Source organism: Sciurus vulgaris (genome assembly GCF_902686455.1).
Source record: "Sciurus vulgaris genome assembly, chromosome: 12".
NCBI lineage: Eukaryota > Metazoa > Chordata > Mammalia > Rodentia > Sciuridae > Sciurus > Sciurus vulgaris.
The window spans coordinates 77,794,315-77,817,072 of NC_136473.1; the positions used below are offsets into that span (position 1 = coordinate 77,794,315).

Below are 22,758 nucleotides of genomic sequence, written 5' to 3' on the forward strand. Positions count from 1 at the left end.
TGTTTGCACAAAGATGAAATCAACTAACGACCGGTTTTTCAGAATACATCCCTGTGGTTAACAACACATGACTGCACCTGTGTATAATATGTATTATACACATAACAAGTAGCCAGAAGAACTCCCACCACAACTGCCCTAGAACATCACAGCCCAGCAAGTGACACACTACTCCATTTCCATCAAGACTAATTCCTGCTGGGGATGCATCTCAGTGGTAGAGTAAAATGCTTGCCTAGCAAGCACCATCCCCTGGATTCAATCCCCAGCACCGGCTTGGGGCGGGTTGGGGGGTACAGGATTTTAATTCCTATTCCTGTAGAGAAAAAGTGAAATAATAGAACCAAAAGCTCTTTGAGTCTCTGAATGATAGAAACTACAGAAATACTGAAAGAAGAAAAAAATATGCAAATATTGTTTCTGAGACAGAGACAAAAAGCAACTGCATTTATAAAAAAAAAAAAAAAAAAAAAAAGTCAAGATGCTAATTGCTGAAGACTCCTTAAGGTTAAAGAGACATCCTTGACTCTCCTTCCCCATTCTGCAGCCTGTCCTTCTTTGCAAGGACAATGGATATTCAGGATGACATTCAGAGAGTAGGTCCCCCAATTCAGTCTGTTTATTCAGTGGCCTTTTGACAGCCAAAATGCTAGGAGCTGCTGAGGCACGGCTGCCTTGCAGGCCTGTGCAGGCTGCCACCACACCCAAGCTGCTGCTTAGTTGAAAATTAAAATAGCCAAAAAGACTTTTAATGAGTTGTTAATGATTTAAGTATTCACCATGATATGCTTACAAGATAAAACAGAGACCATAAGAGCAGTGAAACCAATCAAATCAAGAATACATTCAACAGCGGTGAGTACCATCTTACACAACCTCTGCATAAATGCAGGAAGCTTTCAACAGAGAATTAGGACTGGAAGAGCCTACTGACCAGCTTTCTGCCTCTACTCAGATGCTAACAAAGCATTCTATCCTTTTCATTCTTTCTTTTTAATTTTTAGTCAGTGCCTCACTAAGTTGCTGAGGTTGACCTGCAACTTGCAATCATCCTGCCTCAGTCTCCTGAGTCACTGAGATTACAGGTGTGGACCACCTCCTTCTACCCTCTTCTTTAAACTCTCCCAGGCAGGGTTTTCAATAGCCTTCTGTAATTTCATCTTATTTTTCTACAAACACTTGGCTCTGTCTATTATCAGCCCTATCTCTCCTCTGCTTACTTGAGGATAGGATTAAAACTAAAGTTGTTCTCTGAAGACAAAAGTACAATGGTCAACATTAAAGATCACCTATTTGAAGTAAACCTTGCTTTAAGCAGACTAATAAACTCCACGCTTACAGGTTCTCACACTTGATATATTTTTTCAAAACAAGATAAGAGATTGGGAACTGGCCTTCTTGGTTAGTTGAGAAAGAATGTAATCTTAAAAAAAAAAAAAAAAGCCCTGAAAGAATTGCCATGCTAGGGAACTGGCAGACATGTGCCTTTCTTTTGTACAATATTTTTCCAAGCAGATTTGATTTATGCTGATTTATCTAACTTGGGAATAAAAAGGAATAGTACAATACCAAAATAAACTTTCTGAAGAACCTCTAATTTCCCATTCTCCACTTCAAAATAAATTAACATTATGTCAAGACACTCAGATTGCTACTAAATAAGAACGATTCTAGGTCATGACTAAGATGTTTCTTCAAACTATCATCAAGCATATGTACACCTTAATCATCTAAGTGCCCAACACTATGTTCAACACCACTGGCAGGTATAAAAGGAGTGTGAAATAAAACTTCCTGTCATCCATACCTAACGATCTAGAGACAGCCCTCAATTAATTTACCAGTAAAGTTTCCCTGCATAATGACATTATTTATAAATTTGTTATTTGACGTTCAAACACATTTCACCATCAAAGGCATGGTTATGTACAGTGCCTTGGTTCTCAAACACTGCCTTAAGCCCACAATGGGAATGAAATACATCACGTACAAATGAAATACAATATAGAAAAGTACTGTAACATGAGAAAAATCCCACCTGTATATGGTGCTTTGTTAGCTACAAAGAATGTTTCATATATACTTTACCAGGACAGTGTAGATAGGGGTGATTTGGTAGCACATGGTAATATTTTCAGTAGTGGAGGAAACAGAAACACAGATAGCCTGGAAACTTTTTCAGAGTCACATAGCTACTAAGTGGCAGTCACATAGCTACTAATGTTTGGCTTGCAACTCCAAATCCCATTCTCTCGCCACTGGCATAAAAGGCAAGAAGAAATAGGTGTGGGGTGTTTTGTTTTGCTTTGCTTTGTTTTTTAAGCAAAAAACTGGTACCTGAGGAGGAAATTTCATTGGAAAAAGATGAGGAGGTAAAGTAAGACTTTAAGTGATTCAAAAGGAGGCTTAGGGGCACTTTTAGAAGCGTTCAGGGTTGACAGCACCTGTGCTTTATTGCTTTGATTATCACTTTGAGCCTGGTAGCCAGGCCTTTCCTCCTTTTAGGTTCCTCATTCGCACTTTTCAAGTTCATCTGCCACAATAGGATATGTTGGGGGAGGATATTCAGATTGGGTTTGAATTCAAGAACAGGAATACACCTGGATCTGTGAGGTATGAAAAGATTTCCTTGGGGTAAGGACAGGTGTTGGAAAAGAGAAGGGAAGAAGTGAAATGAGGAAGACAACTGTGTCTATAGAAAGGCCGCCGAAGGCAGAATTAACTGAGCTACAGGCCTTGAAAGAAGGCCAAGGAGGAAGGGGGCAGAGGGAGGGCATTATTCTATTTAAAAGACACAAGGACAAACAAATGTTGAGTCAGCCCTCACCACTGTGCCATCAGGCCAGAGCAGCCTGACTGGGGACCCAGGAAGAAGGCAGCAGCCACATCTACCTATATATAATCATGGGTCTCTCCTCTACAGCGAGGGTCTACAGTGGAGATGGCATCTATGAAATTACCAGGTGACGACACACATAAGCCCACACCCATGCCTCACACAAAAAATCCCTCTAATTAAATAAAACACCAAGAGTTTCATTCATTCATCCATCCAATAAACATTTACTATGTGCCAAGCACTATGGAAACAAAGATGGGCAGGAGGATTCCCCGTCCTCAGGAGCTCAGAGTTTAGCAGGCAAGAAAGACGTATAAACAAACAAATGCAAAATGGTGCTATTGGTACAAGCTCCTTTATAGTTAGACACCCAGTACGGCACTGGCACAGTCATACCTCAAGCAAGGACAGAGCCCAATAGGTTCCTCAACACGCTGAACTTGGCCAACTTGTTATTATCATTTACCCATCCATATACACAGGCCCACACTCTTAGGCCAAATCTACATTATTAATCACATATTTACCAGCTAAGTCACTTTCCTGATGTTTATCCTGCCCAAGTCACTGATTTATTTTCAAGGGGTAAGAATGCATGCCTTCATAAATCTCACCCAAATTGTGTAAGAGCAACCTGAACTTGGGGCGGTGCAAAAGGAGTTCACCATAATATGGCATGCCATTTCCAGCACGGCCCAGAAGGCAACAGGTGATTCACTTTAACAAACATCCTTGACTCAATGTTATATAGGTCAAGTCCCATTAAAACACACACCAGGAAACTGTCCACCTTCCCCTGTCACAGCAAATAAAATTTTAATTCATATTTATTTGGGCTATGTAATTTTCGAAGCAGATGCTTAAGCATTATCCCACTTCATCAACACAACAAACCCTAGTTGGAGGTGTTACATGTTCATCTCACATCTGAAGAAGCAGAGGCCAGGAGAGTTAGGGACTTGCTCAGGGCCATGCAGTTGATGGCAAGGATCAGATTTGGAACTGGTACTCCAAGCCTTCCAACCTCCAGTTGTGTGTTTTGCTTGGTTGTGTTTACTAAACTATGGCTTGGAATTCCCACACTAATCATGGGTGATCTTTGTTACTAAAAAAGAAAAAGAAAAAGAAAAAAAGAGAAAGAAAAGAGGAAGAGTAATTCCTACAGTCTCCTTGGGTCCAACGCATAGGATAAGACATAACCACAGGCCACTGGGCTCAAAACAGAAATAACACTAAGATTTCAAAGGCTTTGGAGGTGATGAAGGAATGAATACATTAAGTTCAACTACCAATACCCTGTAATACATTTTCCTATAAATAGCTTTAGCCTGATCCCCTCTTTCAACAAAACTTAAGTCACAATCTCTAATCAAATCCTCTATCAAAGAACCATCTCACCATCCCAGATTTATTCAAATGAAGGTGATTAGCCACTCCTGCCTCCACACCCTGCCACAACACTGGCACCACCCGGTCATGTTTCGCCAAACAGGGCCTCTCCCACACTCCCCAAGATGCCTTTAAAATAACTTGGTCCTTATCCAGCTCTTAACCATGAGAGCTCAGACGGTGGAGGGTGGTGGCAGGGCTTGACTTGATTTGTCTTCAATTCACAGCTGACCCTCGGAAGAAGCCTTGGGCCCACTCTTGAGCAAGGCAGCTCCAAACTCAAGTGTCTCCTCTCCTGGCTTAGCTGTGCTCATTCCTTACAGGGCATGGGGAGAGAAAATGCTATTTATTCCTGAACACAAACACGAAGTTCCCTTCGAGGGGGAACATTGCTCAAACTGAAATGTAAAGACGCTGCAAACGAGGTCAGGTATTTGGCATGTACAGGAGGTGTCGTCTATTTCACAGTTTCTCTGCAACGTTCCCAATTTAGAAGAAAGGAAAATGATAGATTTAATGAAGTAGGGGGCGGAGAGGAGGGGGTAAGGATGACACTGTCACTTGCCTGATGAAATTCCTGCTTCAATGAAACTGTCACCTCAAACTTAGGATGCCAAAAATAATGCTCATTCTCTCACCAACCGCAGCACCTCTTTCTAAATTCCCTATGCCGATTTCTGCCATTGTCACACTCGGTAGGTCTTCCCTTCTCTCAAGCCAGAAACCTCCGGCATTCCTGATTCTTACCTCACCCTTAGTCCCCACCCCTATCTCTGCAGCTCATTGTCCTGTCTTAGTGGTGTCTCTTGACATAGTATGGTCACAACATGGTAGTGAGGGTAAAAGAACAAGTAGCCTTTGGAACTAAACCTGAGCTGCAATCTCCACTCCACTACAAGTCACTGTCACCTCGGATCATCTGCCTGAATGCAAGTTTCTTGTTCAGTAAATGGAGACTCACACTTTCCCCATATGTGGCTCTAGGAATTGATCACACTTTTTTTCTTTTAAATATATATATATATACATATATATAAAAAAGAAAGAAAAGAAAAAGAGTATGTATATACATATACATATGTATATATTTAGTTGTATTTGTGTATGTGTGTGTGTATATATATATATATATACATATATATATATTTAGTTGTAAATGGACACAATACCTTTATTTTATTTTATTTATTTTTATGTGGTGCTGAGATCAAACCCAGTGCCTCACATGTGCTAGGCAAATGCTCTACCACTGAGTCACAACCCCAGCCTGGAATTGATCACTCTTTAAACCCTTTTTTTTTTTTTTGGGGGGGGGGTGCTGGGGAATCGAACTCAGGGCCTCCTACTTACAAGACAAGTACTCTACCCACTGAGCTATCTCCCCAGCCCCTGGAATTGATCACTCTTTAACAACATAGTTGTAGCACCCAGGGCAGGGCCCAGCACAGACTGATGTACCCTGTGTGGGCAGAGGCAACCCTCCCTTACCCTTCCCAGCCAGGCTGCCCAGAGCAGCCAGGGAGTCCCTCTGAAAGGACTTCCCCACACTGCAGACTGCCTCCATTGTTCTCCATTGCCCCAGTATGGAGCCAGATACTGGCTGACCTTCAAGAGCATCTGAAACTCCCCAACCTATTCTTACTCCTCTGTCCATGACTCCTCTGCTCCAGCCATAGTCTATTCTCTCACTCAGCACCCATTTATTGGGTCACCACCACGTGAAAACATGGGGCCGGATGCTGGGAACACTGAAATGAAAGGCTGCCCACTGCCCACCCTCCAAGAACTCACGAGCTTTCTGGTAGGAGTGTGTGTCTGGGAGAGGGACAGGACGGCTGGGGGAGTGTGGATAAACCATCATTGTATTAGGGTGTAGGAAGTGATGCAGGAGCAGTGAGCATGGAGGGGGCTGTGGGAACGCCACTAAGGCAAGACACACTGCCTCTGTTCTTCCCTCCCACTCTTGACTTAGCCAAATCTTACTCCATAAATCAAGGTCTTATTCATTCTGGCCCACACCTCTCCCATCTCAGAATTCCTCAAGTGCTTATCAACAGAACTCATTTTTAGTCATCCCCAGGCTGATGTCATTTCTTGTATTGCTGTGGGTTAATTTTTTTTTAATTGCTTTTCATATACGTAGGCTGTTTTTCTTCACTGATGTAGTCATAGAGGATAAGGACTGGACTCTAGACAGCCCTAAACTGCTCACAAAGACTACCTAACAATTACTGGTGGCACAGGTGATCTGTGTGGATCAACCACAATCGCAAAACAATGTATTTATTTTACTTTGAAAATGCTTTGTCCTCTCACTGCTAGGTTCTAACTTCCTACCCTTTGTGTCCAACTCAAGATAAGAAAGAAGACCCTGGGCTACCCCTGAAAAACTTTTTGAAATATAATTTGTTAAAATGGTAGTTTTTAAACTTTAAAAAAGAAGTATAAGAATTCCTTTGAATTCTTCAAATAAAATCTTAGGTGGATGTCAAATATAGTAAACATAATGGCAAAGCTGTTCTGGCTGGGGCTATGGTAACAGCCTAGTACTACCTATCTCGGGAGGTAAAAACTTCACCTCCCTCACTAGGAACCCCTGATGCACATCCAGAGGCAATACCACTTCAGCATAATAGAGAATTCTTGCCCACAAATATGCAGAAACTAGATAAATGTACAAAGATGACATTAAAAATCAATAGGAAAGCCAGGGACAAAGAAGACATTAAAAATCAATAGGAGAGCTAGGGACAGTGGGACACACCTATAAACCCAGTGAATCAGGAGGCTGAGGCAGGAGGATCAAGAGTTCAAAGCCAGCCTCAGCAACTTAGAAAGGCACTTAATCTCAGCAAGGCCTGTCTCTAAATAAAATATAAAAAAGGGCTGGGGATGTGGCTCAATGGTTAGATGCCCCTGGGTTCAATCCCCAGTACCAAAAAAAAACGCCATCAATATAGAAAAAATGTACCCCTAAATAAATGGAGGTAGGACAAACAGCCATGTGGAATATAAAATTAAGTCAGATCAGATCCCTAACTCATACCACATACATAAATAAACTTCTCCTTTATTTAAGACAGATATATGAAAAATAATATTTCAAAACTTTTAAAAGAAAACACAGGAAAATATGATTTCAGGATAGGAGAGTGGTGTGTGTGTATGTTTTAAGTGAGCCCAAACAATAAAGAGTTAGATACATTTAATTATATTAAATTTGAAATTTCTTATACATCAAAGAATTCAATAAAAAGTGAAAAGATAAGCTAACTCCAAGATAAGATATTTATTTCATCCATAATCATCAATAACCAGAACATATAAGGAACACCTATATATCAAAAATAAGAAAAAGACCCAGTTGTTTAGGAGGCTGAGGCAGGAGGAACACAAGTTCAAAGTTAGCCCCAGCAAAAGTGAGGTGATAAGCTACTCAGTGAAACCCTGTCTCTAAATAAAATACAAAATAGGCTGGGGATGTGGCTCAGTGGCCAAGTGCCCCTGAGTTCAATCCCTGGTATCCCCCCAAAAAATTAAACAAATAAATAAGAAAAAGAAAGACAGTCTTTAAAAGCTAGCTCTAGACTGCAATTTAAGAACTGCTCTGGGTAAGCCTCCAATAAAGGACAGAACACAATGTTGTGGCATTTTGTCCCATCTATTTGTTAACATTTTATTATAGCTTGTAACGTTCATTACCAGGTATTACTTTGGTTTATCTGTCCGAAAACTCCAAGATGAAAGCAGAATATATATTATGCCATTTTATCAACCTAATCTGCAATTCCATTAATAAAAAACATTCTACTCTCTACTTCTTTAAAAAAACACCTGTTTATATCAAAATGTGTACACAAGTCTTCCTATCATTTTTACTCTAATAGCCAAAAACTGGAAACAACCCAAGTGCCCTTCAGTAGGTGAAAGGTTAAATTGTCAAACACAGGATAGTTCTCAGCAATGAAAAGAAATGTATTACTAATTCACACAACATTGCATGAATCTCCAGAGATTTGTGACGCAAAAAAAAAGTCAATCCTAAAAGACTACATACTTATGATTCCATTTTTATAATATTTGTGTAATATTCTTGAAATGACAAGGAGAACAGATCAGTGGTTGCCAATAACTGATGGACTAAGGATTAAGGCAAGGAGGTAGGTCGAGGGGGTAAAAAAGAAAGGACTATAAAACAGCAACATGAGGGTTCAGTATTTTGATTGTATTAATGTCAATGTCCCTGTTCTGGTTGTGATATTGTACTGTATTGTACTGCAAGCCATTAACCATTGGGAAAAACTAAAGGATGTGCACAGTCTCTCTGTATTATTTCTGACAGCTGTGTGTAAATGTATAATTAACTCAAAGTAAAATATTTCAAAAAAGACAAAAAACAAAGGCCTGAAATCACTTTGCCCTCATATAGCACTATTGTGAGGTCAAATGAGATAAAAAGTATAGGAAGGCAACAGGTGTGCTCTATAAGTGCTAAGTGGCAATCATCATTTTGCCCCATCACCTAGCCTCACCAGCATTCCTCACCATCGGACTATTCCCCTGTCCACAGGGGCTTTGACAGCTCTGTTCAGTGGTCCCATCACTGAATCTGTGCAATCTATTCATCCCTCTAATAGACGACAGAAGTCTTTTAATCTCTCTATGCCCACAACCCAACACGGTACCAAGCACACAGTAGGTGCTACATAAATGGGTGCCAGAATAAATTCACTCATGATCTTCTTGTTCAATACAAAGTGTCCCAAAAGCAGAGGAACTGAGGAAGGGAGGGGACTGGGAAGGACACCCCAGCAGCCAAGAGCCAACGCCTTGTGAGTTTCATCAATACCCTTCCTTCCCCAGTTGCTAAGAACGCAAATGCAGCAAAGGCCTGTACAGAGGGCGTGGCAACAGCACGAAAACATGAGTTAACTCATCAGGCCTCTTCTTATTCCAGTTCAAGTTCTGCAGATGAGAGAATTGACCACTGGTAGTTTGGGTCACTGGAACAAGACGGAAAGGTAGGCTGTGCTACACTCTCCTTGGAAAGGATTTTAAAGGTTAGCCAACAGTTCTTTTCCTGAAAAGATTAGACTAAAGAATTGCCCAGGGGCAGAAGAATGTACTAAATGATCTGTCAAGATCACTCAGAGACCTTACACTCTTGGTCTGGGCAAACATATTTGGCTGATGGGGTGGGGAGGGGGTTCCCACGCCCTAAAAACAATGCTAGCTCCTCACTCCTACTCCAAATAGTTTTCATGCATAAAAAAGCGCAAGCGGTTGCTTTGCTTCTCTAATGTTATCGGCTAATTTTTCAAATTCTTACTCAATTACATATCACACTCTTATCTGCAATCTCCACCAGCCAAATAGCCGTACTTTCACATCATGCCCACTAAGCCTGCAGAACCCGTGTCCCTCCCAAGTAATTCCTGCTCTCAAAAACATGAGATCGTTTTACATTAAGTCTTGGAAGAGTGTGAGGTGTGTGTGCTCGAGGGTGCCTTTTCTTATAGGAAGACTAAGAGAAGAAATGAAGCAAGGGTGGGTTAATAACTTGAGAGGTTTCTGTTTCTGCCTAGATAATGATGAACTCTTTTGCTGCTGAATCCAAAAAAAGCTGGCACTTCTGGACTGGCAATCCTGCTCCGTGGCCAAAAGAACAGAAGAAAGAGCAAGCCAGCAAGTGTTTGCTCGCCCTCTCTCAGACACACACACACACACACTCTTAGAAAGAAATAAGTGGCACAATCAGATCCAGGCCCTGGTGGTGTGAGTGCTACTATAGTCTGGAGGAGAACCAGGTGTTTTAAAATTGTGTTGTTACTGGCCTTAACATAGCCAGATCAAGAACCTCATTAATCAAAGTAACAGATGTCATCTATCCAAAATGCTCTGATGTTTGGTTTAAAATTGCTGACAGCGAAGAGCTGAGATAACTTACATCACCACAAATCACTGAATAAATAAGAGAGATCAAGCGATACGGCACAATTGGCTCCAAGGATGCCCAAAACACAAAGCCTATTAATGTCACTTAAAGCTGAAACCTTAAACCAGGACTAGGAGCAATGCATTTAAAAAAACCTGTAATATCTGTTCTCTGGTTTCTAGCCTTTCCCCAGGACAATAATCAACATCAAGACTCTATGTGGCAATTCACATTATGCTAACCATTTTTTGGTCATGTGTCCTCAAAATGATGAAGCAAAGAACTAGTAATCCATCTTTTCCCTATTCAGCTGAGAAGTTGAGAATCCCAAAGGTGGACTGGCTTGTCCAAGATTAGGTAGCTATTCCTGCATTACCCTACAACCCTCCCTCCCTGCGAATGATATTTTTCAAATGCTGTAATGATAAAAATATGAGCTGTCATTATTATTAATAGTACTCATTTTAAAACAACAGACTGTTACTTAGCCTATTCATTAGCTGAAAAGAAAACAAACATAAACATGAAAACATTTCAAGTCCGTATTACAGCATACTCCATCACAATTCTCACAGAAATTCCTTAGTTGACAAAGGGCCTAATGTATGAAGAGCGACATAAGAGGCAAGAGGCCATCCTACATCCTAGTAGGGCCTGAAGTCACTTCCCCACAGCCCAGATGTCTAGGTCAACCCTACACAAGTTCCACATCTACATCACCTCCCCCCGTCCAGATGTCAGGGATTAAAAGCCTGCCTCCCACTTCCTTATTTCTTTAATTTTCGTTAGAGACAATCACTCAAGCTTCCTTTTAAATCCAAGTTCTGAACACAACGACATAACTGTCTCTAATACCAAGGATTACACAAATTCCTTTTTTTCCAACAGGGGTGAGGAAAACCACACAAACCAGTGACACAGGCATTTTCTCACTTGAACTCTCTGAGCTTCCTAGAAATCCAAGGCTTAATGTATTTATCCTGGTTAAAGCATTCATTGTCCTAGTGATCAAGTCACAATCCCACCTCCAGGCCCATCTCGTAACCATTCCTCCGATTTCTCTGTGATGCACATCCTTCTACCAGATCATGACACCTAACCAACCAAATGTCGCTTCAACTGCTCTGCCACCACCTGGGGTTCATCCTCTCCATGTGTGTGGAAGCCACACAGAGTGTCATCCCAAGAATAAAACAGTTTTTGTACCAACGAGTGTGTCCTACAAGGGACAACATCATCACCTTCATATATTAAATAAGCAAGAATTATGAACAAGGAAAGCTGAGAAGATATTAGAAATTTTCTAATTTAATCACTAATTTCCCAGATGAGAAAAACAAGGCTTGGGTAGGTCAAACAGGTATCACTAGGAAGACATTTAGAAGACTGTATGAACTCTTTTTTGTGTTAAGATACTAGGAAATGACAACAATCAACTAAACATACAGCATTTCAGTTTTTAAAAGGCTTTCAAGTGAATTCTTTCATTTCAGCCTCACAAAAGTCAGGTGTGGCAGCATATTCCTATAATCCCAGCAACTCAGGAGGTTGAGGCAGGAGGAGGGCAAATTCAAGGCCAGCCTCAGCAATTTAGAAAGATCCTGTCTCAAAACAAAAACAAACAAACAAAAACCAAATAAAGAAAGAAAGAAAGAATTAGGGAACTGGGTATATAGCTCAGTGGTAAGCTGCCCCTAGGTCCAATCCCTAGTACCTCGCCAAAATATAGTCAATCAGCCTGGGTAAGAGCATCACTTACTGTGTGTGCTTCGGAACAAGTTGCTTAACCTCATTTTGCTTCATTTGTAAAATGGGGATAATAACAGCTACCTCATAGAGCTGGCAGGAAATTCATGAACTAATATATGGAAAGCACTTAAAACAGAGTTTAGGCCTCTGGAGCCCTCAATAAATGTTGGGCGCCATCATCATTAATCAGCGCCAAGAACTGTCCTCATTTTATAGATGAGGAAACTAGGAATTTTGAGACCTTAGGTGAGTTATTCCCCAAATCATAATCAAAGCAAAACTAGCAGGCAAACTTTCTGCCTTCCAATCCTGCACTCTTCCTCTTAGAACCATTCTACCTGTATAGAATCCTGTCGTTCAATTTGTTATAAAATGTACCATTGATCCAAAAGAAATATTGCTCCAGAATAAGTACCTCAGACAAGATGCCTCCCACAGAGCAGCTAACTCATCTGCCAAGATCTGGCCCAGTGTGCCCCTACACACACACACACACACACACACACAGAAAGGAACAGATCTCTAAAGGATTTCAGTGTTTGGAGAAATTGTTGCCATCTCTTCAGAAACAGGATGTATTTTTTAAAGCTCATGGCACGTCGCCTCTTGGCCAGCTCATGCTTTTGGTTCCCTTTGTTTTCTGTGCTTTGTCTTCCTGTGGAGCTGTGGCCACCCAGTCACCCACAGCTGGTGGTGAGGTCGTCATCTCCTGGGGGAGCTTTCAGACACTGCCACGATTCTAAATACAGGATCGAGACTCACACAGCAAAGACAAGGTCCCAACTTTCACAATGCCTTTCAGGTTACCTATCCACTGATTGGTACGAGAAGGAAAAAACAATTTTTTTTTTTTTTTTTTTTTAAGAAAAAAATAACGGAATGAATCAAACATCATTACTCTATGTAAATATATGAATATGCAAATGGTATGCTATTATTCCATGTACAAACTGAAACAACATGTATCCCATTTGTTTACAATAAAAATAAATTAAAAAAAAAAAAAAAAAAAAGACTACCTTCTCTCTAACCTATGGTATCCTAAGAAACTCACAAAAATGAAGAAGGTACAATTCCCAGCTATTTTTCCTCCCTGGGAAGGTGTATTTCAATTTCAGAACTATTCATTCACTGTCGTAAATAAGGTCAGGGCTACCAAAAACCAAATGACTTGAAAAACCAGAGGGGAGAGTTTTCCTGAGGATGCCCTTGGACCTTTCCTCCCCATTCACCATAGATCATACAGCTGCTTCTGCCGGGTAATATCTCTCACCAAGCCCATTCCAACAGCTCCCAGTTCAAATCAACAGTGTTTTTAACTCCTGGTCAAGACCAATGTAAACTTTCTCCAATTTAGATTGTGAATATCTGTTAAAAATGGGGAATAAATCCTGGATAAGTGTAGAATGTGTTCTGCTTCAATTACAAAGAAAGCTTTATTTCTCTTTTAAACTCCTGGGAATTTCAAAGTTAATATTTTTCCTGGTTTCCAAGGTAAGAGATGTGATTGAAGAAATTTGATCAAATTAAGTATAGCTCTAGGGCAGTGATTCGAAAGAGGACAGGGAGGTAATAAATAAGGAGAAATATGCCCCATGGATGGTGCTATATAGTTTGCACTTGCCCTTGTATAATGACGACAGTCGCGATGTTTCATCTAGTTTGACTTTCAAGTAACATTAACAAAGGAGTGACTTACTTTTCTGAAATAGAAGAACTGCAGAAGTGTGGCAGCATGGCCCTGTCACATCCAACCTTAACTCAGAAAACAGTTCATTTGAATGTTTATAAACATGTTAGTGCTTACTCTGTGGTAGAAGCGGGACACATGAAATTGAATAAAAGACAGTTCTATCCCAAAGATGCTCAGTGAGTTATAAACAAAGAGATGTGAACAAAGAAATTACAATGTAACATAATGACTGCAATAATACCAAGTGTGCACAAGGACATAGAGAGATGCTGTGGGTACATTGGTGGCCATGTGCAGAAAGCAAGGGGAGATGCTGGGGTATGCTGTGCGGGGTCACTGTGCTGACAGCCAGCATATGCAGTAAAGCAGGGAGAACTTTCAGGAGGTGACAGCATCTGAGTTGGGCTTTAATGGATGAATAAATTTTCCAGGTTCAAGGAAGAGGACCCATCCCAAAGAGAGTACACAGCATGAATAAAGCGTGAAGCATGGCATAACACAGCATAGCAAGGGAACCAGAGGCAGTTCAGCTCTGTGGTGGTTAAACTATGAGCAGCGGACATGGGAAATGATGGATATAAATAGTCTATCATACAGCGACCTTAGCAGAATAACAGGTGTTTGTTTTTCAACCATTTCAGCAATACTGTACAAAGATATACTGTCCAAGATCAAATTAAGAAACTATTTCCAAAAGAAATAGTTATCTCTAGGTCATTCATTTATTCATTTGTTATTATAGTCAATACATAATTACTGAGAGTCAGCATTTGGGCTACAATAATATTCTGGAACTGTTTCCCATGTGAAGGGACCTTATAAGCTATTTATTTTGCATTTAATATTTGTCATACACTAAGCCAGTATTTTAGATACATTTGCAATAAATAGCAAGGTAAGTCTTGTTATCTTCATGTCACAGAAAAGGATGTTTGGAAGATAAATTTTATGATTTGAGCAAAGTCAAAGAGCAAGGAGATAATACTGACAAGACTCCAAGTCAGGACTGGTTCTAACATCTGTATTCTCTGCACTGTACTACACCTCAAAACATTCCTACCAGAGGCATCATGAAAGAGAGAATACTGAAATACAAATATTCCAAACATAAGGCAGTAAGAGATCAATGCCCTATGAGATCTATTAAAAAAAAAAAACAAAAAACATTTGGGCGTGGTGGTGAGGCTGAGGCAGGAGGATCATGAGTTCAAAGTCAGTCTCAGCAACTTAGACCCTAAGCAACTCAGCGAGACTCTGTCTCTAAAATATAAAAATGTCTGGGGATGTGACTCAGTGGTTGAATGCCCCTGGGTTCAATCCCCAGTACCCAAAAAAAAAGAAGAAGAAAGAAGGAAGGAAATAAGAAAGGAAGGAAAACAATGTATGTTTTTTGTTTTTGTTTTGTGTGTGTGTGTGTGGTGCTGGGGATCAAACCCAGGGCCTTGTGCTCGCAAGGCAAGCACTCTGCCAACTGAGCTATCTCCCCAGCCCTAGAAAACAATGTATAGGTAAAATAAAGAGAAGGGTCATTTCTGAGCACAGTGATCAAGGAAGGTATCCCAGGATAGCTGGAATTTCTTTAGGTAAAGACTTGGGACTGGGCAGGGAAAAAGGGGCATTCTGTGAGCAGCACTCAGAACTCGGACTCTGGTGACTGTCAAGGTTCTAATTCCTGTTCTATCTCCACCAGGGGCAGACACCAGCAAGTTACTGAATGTCCTACACCTCACTTGCTTCATCAGCAAAATGCCATAGCGGTACTATATTTCTCCTGTAAGGATTATAAAATAATCTTGATAAAGTACTTAGGATAATGTCTAGTACGTGGTAAGCCCCAAACAAACAATAAAACGCTAGCTAATAGTGGATGTGTTGAAAGAATAGCAAATAGTCCAGAGAGGCCTCCAGTTCTCTTAAAATAAAATGAGAAAAGTGGTTGAAATGACAGGTTGCCAGAGACTGAGGATGGCATTCGTGTCTACCTGAGAAAGTTGGTCTCTATTCAGCAGGCAAGGGGGAATCAATTATTAGAGGAAAGAAACCATATTTATAACATTCTGGGAAGATCTCCCATGGGAGCCCCCAGACCCTCCCCTTAGCATCTGGCTCACTTGTAACCCTTCTAAAGAGGTGTGATGCCCTGGGGACCAGTTCAAGCAAGGTCTATAGGAAGATAGATACTGTCACATGTCAGCTCCTAACATGACCAAGACCTTTTTTCCCCCTGTCTTGTTTTTCCCATTCTGTACTCTCTCTCCTAAAAACAGCAGTGACTGAGACACAAATATTAACTGAACTTCCCTGAGAGCCTCTCTTTTTTCATTAAGATAAAACAAATTTTCCAGGAACAAATCTGGGTAGCTTGGATCATTATTTATTTATTACTTTGTTAAACTTAGTAATATCTCCCTTTTAGTTCCTTAGCATTAAGCTAATGTCTTTTCTGTACATGGTTACTGTAGTACTCATTTATTAGAACTACATTATAATGAAGAAACATTTAGGGATAATGGTTATGTTCACTAATCTTGATGTGATGGTTTCCTAGATGTATACTGTACTTCAAAGAGTATCAAATTGTATCCTTAAACATGTATAGTTTATTAAACATAATAAAGTTACCGAAAATACAATAAGAGTTTAGTAACCCATGTAATTATTAAAAGGCATAACTTTATTATTAATAATACAAATGCTCATATTATGAACATAAATAGACATTTGTAATATAAAAATATAAATGCATATACTAAAAACTCTAAAATATTTATCAGGATAAGTGGTTATACAGAAATATACATATATAGGCTCATAAAATGTTAGTATAGAGGATATTTAAAAAAATTTTTTTTTTTTATTTATATGCAGTGCTAAGAATCAAACCCAGTGCCTCACACACTCTAGGCAAGCACTCTACCACTGAGGTACAACCCTAGCCCTAAAGGACATTTTTGAAAAATAGAAATATACCTGTGTTCATACCAACAGTATGAATAAGTACTGGAAGCAACTCAAGTGTCCATCAGCAAAAGATCTGATAAACAAAATGTGATATATACATAAAACAGAATATTATTCAGTCTTCAAAAGGAAAAAATTCTGACATAGCAACAATATCAGTGAGCCCTGAGGACGTCATATTAAACAGAATAACCCAGCCACAAAAGGACAAATATATGATTCTCTTTATCTGGAACTACCTCAGAAAGTAGAATGGAGGTTGCCAGGGAGTGACGGCAGGAGAAGGGGAGTTCTTATTTAGTGGGTACAGTTTCCATTTTGCAAGATAAGAGTTCTCTGGATGGTGATAATGGTTGCACAATAATGTTCCTGAACTGTACACTTCAGTGTAGTTAACATGGTAAATCTTATGTGTATCTTACCACAATTAAAAGAAAAAGAGAGAAATGTGAGTTCTATACATTATCATAAAAGGTGTTACTTTGTAATTTTTAAAACAATTTTTAAGTGTTATCATTACTTAATTTTAAACCAAACCTCTGCAGAGGTAACTTCCACAGATTCCCTTAAAGGTCAATTCTGACACCAGGTTAAAATGGTACTCTTGAATTTTATTGCTAGTAGAAACCTACACATTGATTACTTTTCCCTTAATTCTGACAGCATTTTCCTAACTCAGTCCTCAGAGATCTAGCGTGTGTGAGGGAAGCATAATGCCCAGGAAGAAACCCTTTATCTGAAAGGAGAATTCTACAGGAGACTCTGGACAGCTCAGTTTATCAGGAGTGGACAGCAGGAGTTTAAGAGGCAGAACCTGAACACCACTTGATATTAAAGGGGGACAGACCCACTGATTGGGCCAGGTCACAGTCTGTGAACTTGATAGCAGAGAAATGATCAGAGCTTGTCCAAGCTTTTGACCTGTATGGCACAAGACAGATGAGGCCATAACTACCCTTCTCCAAAGGAAATTTCTGTTCCCATTTCCCAAAGAACACTGGACACTGGCAAAGCTAAGAATTACCCTGAACACGGTTTCCAACCATTGCTGCTTTGCACAGCCCACAGCATGCCCTGGATCCTAGCCTACCCCCTTCTCTGGGATCTTGCAACTCTGAGATGCAGTGCTTTTATTTTTCCAGGAGCTTCATTTTCTTGTAGGAGTTCACCTCACTACAGAATCTCTATGTTCCCTGCACAAGGGAAAAAGAGCCCTCAGCCATCTCGCAGGAAGATGATAGCAACTGCTTGGGGATTCCAAGATGTTTTACTGCAGCTTTTCATAAACTGATTATATTTAAAGCTCCCATGGGGAATGGAAGGCAGGGGCTGGGAGGAAAGAAGCTTCAGGAGAAGACCTTTGCTGGCATGAGTGAGGAACTGCTCAGACCTCCCCTGGGGAACAAGCTTGTTAAATACCAGCAATCAGCATTTCCAAGCACATGTGCACACACAACATGACTAGAGTTTGAAATTTCATCTCCACCTCCCAAAGGGTTCTGAAAGGGTTAAAATGTTCCAGGCAAAGGCCTGTGCTTTTTCTATCAAAATGCTCCACATGGAAATTACAAAAATTCACCTCTCAGTTTCATGATACACACTATTCTAAGACACTGAGAGAGAGAGAGAGAGAGAGAGAAGACCTCTAATCTTTTCAAAAAGGAGAAGCTGACTGCTTAGCACACAGTGCCATAGAGACTATTCCTCCTGGAATCTTCTCATTAACTCTTGGTCTCAGGCTTTCTAGGAGAATGCAAAAACTCAAGGTATGGAGTAGGTAAAGCAAAAAGGATCTTGAATAAGGAAGGACAATACCTAGGACTTATAGGCAGTGATGTGAATTCACCCAAATACCACCTAGCCTAGCATCTCTGGTACCATGCCCTGCCCTCATCACCTTTTGATAAATACCAGCAAAGAAGCTAACAGGATAGAGGCCAAAGGCACCATACTATGACCATGAATCTGACCAGGGCTGTCAAGAATATTCAGAGATTAATGTATATGAAAGTGTCTTGTAAACTGGAAAAGCTATGTGAAAAGACTCAGAATATTAGTGCTTTCCAGTCTGACATTAAGAGGCATGAACTTTCAAAGGAATCTGAACACCCACAAACCAGAAACAATGGTTTTTAAGAAGGCAGCTACATGGTTGGCTGACCAAGGATATGAGCACCCCTCATTAAACCACACTGGGGTGGCATTGGGGCTATAGTCTCAGGAGTTTTTCGTGGCACATGAAAGCAGGTGATTTCAGAGGAGGCAAAAAACACAGGATAGAAAGTCCCATGCAGTCTATTTAGAGACCACTTGAGTCAAACTATCCCAAATGAACAGCAGACCCAGGACTCTGGGCAGGGACATACAGAACAACAGTAGCCAACCAACACTTAGACAGTTTATCTGTTCATTTTGCAGAAAAGGAAACTGATGTCCAAAAGGGTGAAATGACAGGCACAAAATGTCTTTTGTTACTACTAGATGAACTTAGAACTCAAGTTTCATTTCTAGATTCATTTCTTATCATTTAACAACTGGTGCTTTGGGAGTGAATACAACATGCAGGCTTACTAACCAGCCCAAGTCAGCAGGAACGAAGGCTTACTGAAGAGGGGAAGGCTACATCACTCTTGAACACGAACACATGCCAGATTCTGTGCTAAGTGATCAACATATACTATCTCATCGACTTCCCACAACTATCTTAGGAAATACCTATCATTTTGCCTACTTTCCAAAGTAAGAAACTGAGGCCCAGACAAATCATATTGAGTGACAGAATGGAGATTTAAACCATGACCCTAATGGCCCTAAAACCTGCGCTCTTAAGCACCAATCCAAACTGCTTTGCTGTTACAGCAAATTTCTTTTTTTTATCTTGGCATCTGTAAGAGAAGTAAGGCTGGCAGCATGTGAGTCCCACAGAACTCATAAAGAGTTAAAACCCATAATTCTGATGGAAGGTTTCCAGATAGGAAATGGCAGAGTCAACCCTGAACCCAGGTTCTTTGTCTCAAAATTCTCTGCTCGTCCAGAGCTCAGGTTCTAGAATGTATGCTCCATGAGGGTTTGGATTGCCTTCTTCACTGCTATACAGGCTGACCCCAAAACAAACACATATTAAGCACTCAATAAACAGCCCATGATTAAAGCCATAGTCCAGCTGTGTGACCTTGGAAGGGTCTGTTAGCCTTTCTGAGCCTCAGTTTCCCCATGTGTTGAATGGAAGATGACCACTTTCTGGACTGATGTAAAGATTAGACAAGACCATTTCATGTAAAGCACTTGAGACAGTATGGAACATAATGAGCACCCAAAATGTAAAGTATTAGCATTATCACCACTATTATTCATTGGCAGATTTTGGTTCTTTAAGAATTTTTTCCCCCACTCTGATTAGATGATGTTTCATAGTAAAGATACAGAATAGGGAATTAGAAATCAATAAACCTGCCTCTAGCCTCAGATCTCCTACCACCTTACTAGGTGACCTTGGACAAGCCTCTTCAATTCTCTGTACTCTCCTCAGCTATAAAATAAGGGATTAAACCATTCAGATCAGTTCCCTAAGCATTCATCGGGCACCTTATCTGAGGAAGACATCATGCTCAGTCACCTATAAAATTCTATGATCCTGAATAGTGGCAATGGAAAAATATTGGAGCAAAGCAAAACAGTCTCCTGCTTGTGACAAGGTTAAAAAGAAACCCCAAATAGCTGACTACATTACATCATGTCCATGAGCAATGTTTGTAAATATACCAAGTGTTTAATTTTGAGACACTCGTGAGAAATACTTTACCAATAAGAAATTGGCAGAATCTATTAACACCTATCAGCCTTGAACCTTCCAAAAAATAAGCATGTAAAATCACTTTGCACCTTAGTCAAATGGTGTGCTTCTGGAGAGAAATCTGGAAAAGTCAAAGTTATTAACACTCCCTATGGCAACAATTAAGAATAGGATGTATTAAAAGAAAAAAGAAAGAATGACATATCTGGCTAAAATTGCAGGGGGGATTCCAAGAGCAGAATGTAGTGCATCTGGACAGGACATGGAGGCCAGTGGCCTATTGTTTACAAAAACAGGCCCAGATTATGAACAGTGACAAGAGGCCAAGACCTCAATTATAACTCACAACCACACCTCTCTAAATCCCAGCCCAACTGAAGCTATCAATCAGTCAACTCCCCCCATCTCTGTAATAAACCTACCAATATTTGCAGCCAAGTGGATAGAAGGTCCCTTAGGGCACCTCCAGCATTGACCAAACTGATGACATACAAAAGATCCTGCAGACACAATGGGGACTTCAAACTACCTTCCAACCTTCCAAGAGATAAGGAAGCTGCCCAATACACACTCTACCTCTACCCACACCTCAGGCAATCATTAGAGGGGAGACATGGCCCTTCCCAAGTCCTCTATGATAGGAAAAGGTCTCCTTGCATTGGTGCAGGGAAAGAAGGAGGGGCCCCTCCCTCTGTACTCTGAAACAAAGGAAAACCCAGAGCTCCAACCATGTGGTGTAACATTTAGGGCCACCCACCTCTCCCACTCCCCAACTAGGGTCTCAGCATGGCTCTTTCAAAGGACTGGTCAGGAAGAGCCAGTGCCTTGCATAAACACATGCTAGGTCTCTTTCACAGGCAGGAACCACTCCTAAGGGAAATGCTGGTTAAGAAAAGGCTATTTGGGTATGGGATCTGATTGACCAGCCAAGTCAGGCAGTGGACTAGATGAAGAAACAGGTCACTTGGTTTCTCCAGGTCCACATTTTGATGTACCCTTCACATTTTTGCAGAGAGGGAAATGGGGCTTTAAAAGCATGTATTCTGGAGCACAGAAGGACAACACAGAAGGGCTTAAAAATTATGTCTCCTCATTTTCCAGAATCAACACCACCCTAAAACCCTAACACCACAACTCTATTCGGGTTTAGGTAAGGGTGGAGACGGGGTATGGATGGCCTTTTTCTTTCTGTTCTCTGATCTCTAACTGTATGCAGAGTGACCAGGAACCGAGCAGGTACTAGGTGAACCCAATATGGCTAGAGACTTTTGTGAACAGTACCATTGCAAATCTCAGGCTTTAATGTAGTGCATCAGAAAAAACCCCGCCTCTCCCAGGGCTCTCCAAATGGCACACCTTCTCAAGGTTGCCTGTCAGGACTCCCCTTCAGCCTCTAAATTAAATGTCCAAACACCTGTCAGATTTCAGTTGCCCTTCAAGGAAAACTGACCCAGACATGGGGAGGTGAGTACCAAATTGCCGCCTTTCTCTCCAAGAACCTCCTGCCCCTCCCCCTATCCTGTCCAGCCTGAGGGAAAGGGCTGCCAAAATAATAACCAAATCCACAAAGACACTCCTAAGCCCACTCCAGTTCCTTACCAGTGCCTGTGGCCCCTGGCACTGCCCATCCTTAGGAGGTTCAGACCCACCTATGAAACCACCTCTGGGGTCAGCCTGCCCCCACCTGCTCCACCCAAAGAAATAAACTGCCTGCAAATCAGGGTGGAAATGCATGCCTCACCAGTCCATAGAGCACATGCATTATGCCATTTTTCAAAGCCCTTACCTTTGACCTGAGTATCGTACTCTGCTATGATCTCCTTATCCTTTTTGAATTTGGCTGGAGACGTCATGTTTTCCTTCTTTCTTCCAAATTCGAATTGTGAACTGATAGATCCAGGGGAAAAATCCAACCAAAAAATCAATACCTCCAAGACCGCTTCTCCCAAGGGCAGAAGGGGCCCCCCGCGGTGGTCTCCAGCGCTCCGGGGAGCGCGGGCTGCGGGCTGGGCAGGCGGCTACGGCGGGCACATGCAGACGGTAGGCGCTGGGGCCGAGAACGCGGAGACTGGTTCCTGTGCTAGAGCCTGAGCCGCAGCCTCAGCATTAGCCTGGAGAACGGCAGCGCCCGCAGCCTGGCCTGGGGTCTGACATCAACGACACAGGCGGGGAGTGGAAGTCCTTCCGCACAACATGGTGTGGGGGTGCGGGGGTGTGGACGCGCCCAGCTATGTCCCTGGAAGGGAGTGGGTTTGTATCGGGGTGCTGGGGGAAGACTGGGCGTGCTTCGCGGTTTTTTGTCGTACAGGCTCGAAGATGCTGCAAATCAAATCCCAAACGGGAGCCGCAGCAGCGCGGACTGGATCGGAAGTCGTTTGCTCCGGTTCACTTGCCTGTAA

At 41.4% G+C, this 22,758-nt stretch overlaps 1 protein-coding gene and 1 long non-coding RNA gene across 6 annotated transcripts in view; one reads left to right on the forward strand and one right to left on the reverse strand.

The window, feature by feature from the left end:
- The window catches only part of SRGAP2 (SLIT-ROBO Rho GTPase activating protein 2), a 244,242-nt gene that overhangs the window by 219,578 nt on the left and 1,906 nt on the right, over nt 1-22,758 (reverse strand). For all 5 annotated transcript variants that reach the window (XM_079107858.1, XM_079107857.1, XM_079107859.1 and 2 more), the window contains exon 2: nt 22,146-22,752. In XM_079107858.1, the coding sequence (XP_078963984.1) occupies nt 22,146-22,212 (67 nt within the window). In that variant the 5' untranslated portion in view covers nt 22,213-22,752. The remainder of the gene's footprint in view (nt 1-22,145; nt 22,753-22,758) is intronic.
- LOC306642270 lies at nt 5,623-7,754 on the forward strand. Its single transcript, XR_013758461.1, has 2 exons — nt 5,623-6,902; nt 6,940-7,754. It is a non-coding gene; the product is annotated as an uncharacterized lncRNA (long non-coding RNA).